This window comes from Xenopus laevis, chromosome 6S (genome assembly GCF_017654675.1).
Source record: "Xenopus laevis strain J_2021 chromosome 6S, Xenopus_laevis_v10.1, whole genome shotgun sequence".
Lineage (NCBI taxonomy): Eukaryota > Metazoa > Chordata > Amphibia > Anura > Pipidae > Xenopus > Xenopus laevis.
In genome coordinates, this window is record NC_054382.1 from 74,107,137 (window position 1) to 74,113,877 (window position 6,741).

Genomic DNA, 6,741 nt, shown 5'->3' on the forward strand with positions numbered 1-6,741 from the left:
CAAATAAGAAAAAGGAATATTGGTCTGATTTACAGATCTGTTCTGTGCCAATTTGGTAGCAAATAAATCACCTCGAAACATAAAAGTCTGTGTCACAGATATAAGTTTGCTCAAGTCTAGAGAGAGATACAACAAGTATTCAACTATAGCTAACCATTTTGGATAATAGTTGAAGGCATTATGTTTTTAACATACACAAGTTCTTTCTGATAAGAAAGAAGTCACAAAGAAAGTTATAAAGAAAGAGTTGAACAGTAGATGCAAGTTGAGGTTTCTGCAGCATAGTTTCATTTAGGAACCTAAATCCGTGCTGTGGCCTGAAGGTAATATTTGAATTCCAGGATGTGTGGATTAGTCCAAAGTTAAGCAATCACTCCGAAATGAACGAGTACTGCCCTTCACTTGTAAAGCTGTGTGTAAAGATTGGACAAAAATCTTTGTAACATCTATTTTGCTTTGTAGTCTTCTGACAAGTACAGGATGAGCAATGGAAAGCACACTATATCATTAGGCTAGGGAGTGTTCAGAATCTTAAAAAGGATTTTTTGAGGTTCTATTTTGCCATAGAAAGGTGGTAAGTATAATATTTAACAGATAAAGAACTTGCAAGAAATTGTGATGGGGAAGAACACGTATGTGGATATAAATGATTATAACCTAATATGCAATATGTCCTCCAATTGGACTCGTTACTGGAATTACAAACATATCATTTGGGTAATATCAGACTCAATCAGCAACCACTCTATTGCATATTACAATCAGTAATTCAATCTCAATTACTATATAGTTAAAGGTGTCTTTTACACTGAACTCCAAAATGTCACCTGTCCCCTTTTCTAATAAATATTTTGACTCTTAGACAGGCAGTGACAGCATCTTGCATAAACAGAGACCTACCATGAGATATTGTCAACACAAAAACAGGAGAAAGAGCATTTAGCCTTCCTTATATGATAATTGCAAATGAAACACCCAATCAGCAACAAATCCACTTTTCATTAGAAATTAGTGAATTAGCTTGTAGAAAGTGAGTATAATTTTGTGGCAAGCCCTAAAAATAGAGATAGACTCAAAGCTGGACAAATCATCCTCTTACATTGCAATTGAAAATGTAAACCTTTGCAGTCTCCTAGTTGATAGACAGCAGTCCTAGGGTTTCACCTGCTATGCAGGGGCTACAATACATAGGCATATTTATCAAAAGTTAAACAGAGCTTGCTACAGGGGCATGTTTATCAAGGGGTGAAAGTGGGAGTTCAACCGTTGATAGATATAAGTCATAAATTTATGTCATAACTGTAAAAACCTCCTGGTCTCTCGCTATGTTCTTCACTGAATCTCATCAACCAATGAAGACATGCAGGTATGGTTGACCACGTACCCATCTACGCATCTCTCTTGACCTAAAAACGAAACATTTTATTACAGGACATTCTTTGCCTACAATATAAATTCTGAAAGCAGCATGGTGCCGCCTATAAACTTTTATGGAAAGTGAATAATGCAGTTTTCATAAAAGTCTATAGGATGCTGCATAGGTGGTTACAAGCGTTTCTCCACCAGCAGAGAATCCTCTTAGTGCAACATCAGGCTTACAATTCACATTAGGACAGTATTCATAAAACATTAAATTAGATATAAAATAGACCAACTAAAATTTCCTAGCCACAGCATGAACGTAGGCTAATGTCGTACTTAGAGTTGTCCCTGCCACATCAGTAAATAGAAAACCTTCCCTATTGCACCAGTGCCTGCAGTCAGTACAGACAGAGAACAGAAAGGGCATCTGTCTGTCACTGTGCACACAGGGCAGATTTCAGTCTAAAAACATCCAAGTGCACATTCTGAGGCCTAAACCTGCCCAGTGAGCAATGAGAGACGTATGCCTTTCAAGATGCAACATCAGCCAGAAGGTGCTCATAATACAGTTTACCAAGTTTTTCAGTTTCTGGTTTGATCCCAAATCATATTAACGATTGCAAAAAAATCCTTATAGCAATATCTGTCATCTGTAACAATCTGGAGAAGGAAGACCGAGTTCCGCAACATCGGACCACTTTACTCCTAATAAACATCAAGGGCAGGTCTTAACTTCACAAACAGTGAATATTCAAACAAACCACCATAACTGATAAACAGCCTATACATAGTGAAGTGAAATACATAGTATTAATAATACATAATGAAATACATAGTCAATGAAATTACCCAATTCTTACTGGATAGAAAGCCTCAAACAGATTCTAAAAAATATCTATAGCATGTGCATTTCCTGTGCTACACAATAGTAATCTGCAATATTCTTAGCCCTAAAAACCTTTGGTAAATATCAAACTCGATGAGAATGTTCCAAACTTCTGTTCCTATAAGAAGCTTAAGATCAGGGCTGTCCAGCTAGTTGCCTTTAAACCAAACACTACTCTCCAAGTGAGCTACATGCTCAAGGGATCTACAGACTACTTTAGTGACAGCAATATTTTAATTTAACCTGATCCATTAGCATGTGAAATGTCAGCTGTCCCACTACATGATAGAAAGTGGACAACACTGCCTAGAATAATAAGCTTGCACTGATATTTGAGTCCATCTTAGAGATAGAGAAGGAAAGCTACGGAGGCATTTTATTGCCAATAGATTTGCTACATTAGTGCAAGCTAGAATGCTATGTTTATTCTGTAGAATGCTCTACCATACCGGAGTAAAAAGCTCTACAAGCTTTCTGTCTGTTCAGAATAGCAGCTGCAGTATTAGCTTGTTGTGACATCACTTCCTGCCTGAGTCTCTTCCTGCTCACTTATAGCTCTGGGCTCAGATTACAGCAGAGAAGGGGGGGGGGGGAGAGGAGAAAACTGAGCATGCTCAGGCCCAGGGCAAGGAGGTTTAAGATGAAGGCAGGAAGTCTGATACAGAAGCACATTGGTACACAATAGAAGGAAAGAAATGCAGTGTTTCTTTTGACAGGGACTCAGCAGCACTACGTTACTGGTATATTTAGGTGGACCTTTCTGACTTCTCCTTTAAAGGGGAACTAAACCCTAAAAACTATTATGGCTACAAATGCCATATTTCATATACTGAACTTACTACACCAGCCTAAAGGTTCAGCATTTCAAGCAGTAATGATTCAGGCATTCAAATATGTACACAGGAGCTCCCCATATTGGATTTTGTTAGAAGTGCCAGTGACACTCGCATGCGTTGAGCAGTTAAGCTGAGCTTTGGAGTTGTCAGAAATTATCAAGCAGAAATTATTAGGTCTGTCGGTCATAAAAAAATTTACCTACAGGGCTGATTATTTAACGCAGTATTTAATAATTAAAGGAACAGAAACACCAAAAAAAAGTGTGTTTTCAACTAATTAACATGTAAAGTACTGTTGCAATGCACTGGTACAACTGGTGTGTTTGCTTCAGAAACATTATTATAGTTTATATAAAAAAAGCTGTTGTGTAGCCATGGGGACGGCCTTTTCCAGTTGGTAAAGGAGAAAAGGTACAGGATACACAGGAGAGAACAGATAAGCTCTATAGTATACAGTGGGATTCTTCTGCACTTATCTGTTTTTTATTATGTATCGTGTATCCTGTGTTTAAATGGCTGCCCCCATGGCTGAGCAGCTGACTTATGTATTGTAATAAATAAAGTATCCCTAGCTGAAAAATATGAGGATATTAGAAGTTACCCCGGAGTTCCATGACCTGTATAAAAATAATATAAATATATGGTAATATAAAAGTAATATATGGTCATGAAACTCCTCTGTAATTTATAATATCCTCATATTTTACAAGAGGGGGTACTTTATTTACTATATAAATGCCATATACATTCTATATATACAGTATATCATGAGTTGGTCCCTAAGCTCAAATAAGTGAAATCAGAGTATGTGCTGTAAGTAGCAGAAAAGATGATGGGGATCTACTGGGGGCAACTTCTGATCCACAGATTATTAAAGGGTTTTGGTTGCTTTGTGCTGTTTCAATACCCCAAAACATAATGTGCAGCATTTCCAACCTACTTCTTTGTTTAGCTTGTGTTCTCCTTTATCGTGTGACTTTAACATGTTTAGCAATTCTTGTTAGCAGATGGGGCCAATGTTTGCTTTTTGTCAAATTTTAATATGCGAATTAGGGGTTGGTTTGGCCAAGTTTTTTGAAGTGGGTTGAGTATATGGCTGAATACAAATAATATGAATTCAGGGCATCCCTTATTCAGTTGTGAAACCAATTATTCAAGAAATGAGTGCCATCTTGTTTGGGCGAAGCATTCTTCATCAAGGTCCAAAAAGAAAGTAAAGTTCAGGAAGCCTTTTAAAAAGTTGTAAGCCCTAATTCCAAGTGGATAATAAGCTTCAAAACCTCTATCTCTTGAGAAATGAGACATAACACAGGGGCTCAAAGACTTTAGTAGAGGTAAATACAACCCCTAAACTTTGTATCCCCCAACCACACGTGTCTCCCCTCCCTCCCCACAAACTACGTGCCTTGCTGCCTCAGCACATTTACACACGGCTTTGCTCATTTCTGTAAGTACAGGCAGCTTCCATCAGCCTTAGGTTTTGAGATAGTTGAACTAGTGTTGGCTCCACTGAACGCAAACGCAGTTGAGCCACTTCCCTTGACACTTATCACACAATAACGCAAGCAAAGTCACTGTCAAGGCTGCTACACCCTCATCTTCCTCATCTCAGTAGCCTAAGAGGAAGGCCAAACACTTCTCCGTGCTGTTTCTTCCTTTCCTCTTCTCGTATGAGCCCAGCAAAGTGCTCGCTAACAGCAGGCGCACACACAGGGAGGAAGAGGAGGGCGAGGATGAAGGTGTAGCTGCCGGTGTTGATCAGCAACTCGGGATTGGAGAGTCATACACCCAATTAAACAAGGGCGAGTCAGTGAAGTAAACTCTAGGCAAAGGGGAGATAATAAAGGGGAAAGAGAGAACTGCAGCAACTAGAAGGGTCGCTGATTCCCCCTCCCACCGCCCTATTTGGGATCTCCCTATGCTAGCCGGTGTCAAGGGGTTCCAGTACCTCGTAGAGTTCCTCAGAAGCCATGCTGGAGGGGGTAAGGGGGGTTGGAGCCGCTGCCGGGCAGAGGAGATTACTTTCTTTCAGTTGTGTGCTTGGCCTCCTCCTTTTCTCCCAGTCTCGCTCTCTCCTCTCGCTGAAATGCCAGTGTGGTAGTGTGCGCAGAGGAGCTGCGCAGCTGCCTCGCACACTCACTGCTCGGGCACACTCACACGGGCAACCGAGCACTGTCTGAGAAGATGTGTGCACACAGCGCTGCACAAGCGGCAGCTCCTCGGCGCTCCACAGGATCCTTAATCGAGCTCAGATAGCGCGGGGTGGGGAGGAGGGGGGAAAGGACGGGTGGGTTAGCGCGATCCGAGCTCAGGGTTCTTCTTCGTCGGTGTATCCTTCAGCACCAATAACCGAACCGCCCACCACTATTATTACACCCCTCCCTCTTTCCGCTCTCTCTCGCTTTAGGTCGCTCGTTACTCCCTCCTCCTGCTTCCTGCGCTCACTCCCATTGTCCTTCCAACTCGGACCCACCCACCGCATCGCAAACAGTGCTGACTGGTCAGCTCTTGGGGTTCGGTCTGAGCGCTATAGCGGGGATCCCGCTGTCCCATCCATTGTGAATGGAAACGTTCATGCTTGTCCCCTTTCCACAACTTATCACATAGGCACTGACCAGACTTTAAATTGGTGCGGTAATAAGTTGAAAATCGTCTTTCTCAAACCAACAATTTCTAGTGTTTCTTATCCCACAGTAATGTGCCACAGGCTAGCGATAGGACAGCTCATTGGCACAGGCCCGCCAAAAAAATCGGCTAATTATTACTGAACTGACTTTCTAATGTTCTGTTCAAAGGAGTTGGAAACTGTGTTTGTTATTATTTGTGAGGGCTGAGAATAGGGTTGCCACCTGCAAATCCCAATGTTATTAATAGGGGAAAAAAAGATAAATATATAGGAAGGCTGGTATTTTTTTTCCAGAAAAAGTGGCAACCCTATCTCAGAATGGCCATTGCAAACTTGTTTTAGGGTAGGTGGCTGCCTTTGGGTACCATTGGGATTTGGTCAGAAGGATATATGTGAAAACACATCTGTAGTATTGGGGTCTCCAGGCAGTATAATGATTACTCACCACAGAAAAGAAGTGGCCCAGGTGCACCGCCCTGAGCCCTCAGCACGGGGGAGCGGAAAAACCGACGAACCAATATGGAGCAGGCACTCAAAAAAGGCAAACTTCCACCAGGCAACAATTCATAGTGAAAAGAGTTTATTGTGTCCTCAGCCTGACGCGTTTCGTGACATGAATTGCTGCCTGGTGGAAGTTTGCCTTTTTTGAGTGCCTGCTCCATATTGGTTCATCAGAAGGATATATGTGCCCAGACCATACTTAAGTTCAACAAATACCCTCTTTAACTACAAATGTCTTTGGATTTAATAAAAATTAAATGTATTACATTTCATCTTTTGAGTTACACCTTAGTATCACAGCAGGACAAAAAGATAACAGCTGCACTTTTTTCCACACAGTTTTACAGTTCTCATCAAAATGGTGCATTTGAGTTTGTATTATATCAAAGTTAAAGTGTATTCACATTTTCATGAATAGCCGACATGAGATGAGGAAGGTCCCTGTGTGGACCGAAACGTCACGTCGGATTTTCATGCAAATGTGAATACACTTTAACTTTGATACACAAATATCCCCATGTTGCTGGTCT

General features: G+C 41.1%; 1 protein-coding gene across 2 annotated transcripts in view; it reads right to left on the reverse strand.

Annotated features, from left to right (window-relative positions):
* cdyl.S (chromodomain Y like S homeolog) overlaps positions 1 to 5,525 on the reverse strand; it is a 44,005-nt gene extending 38,480 nt beyond the window's left edge. Inside the window, exon 1 of one of the 2 annotated variants that reach the window (XM_041567669.1) lies at positions 5,033 to 5,525. In XM_041567669.1, coding sequence (XP_041423603.1) covers positions 5,033 to 5,056 — 24 coding nt within the window. In that variant the 5' untranslated portion in view covers positions 5,057 to 5,525. The remainder of the gene's footprint in view (positions 1 to 5,032) is intronic. The other variant, XM_018269445.2, reaches the window with a different exon arrangement.
* Between the last annotated feature and the right edge of the window lie 1,216 nt (positions 5,526 to 6,741).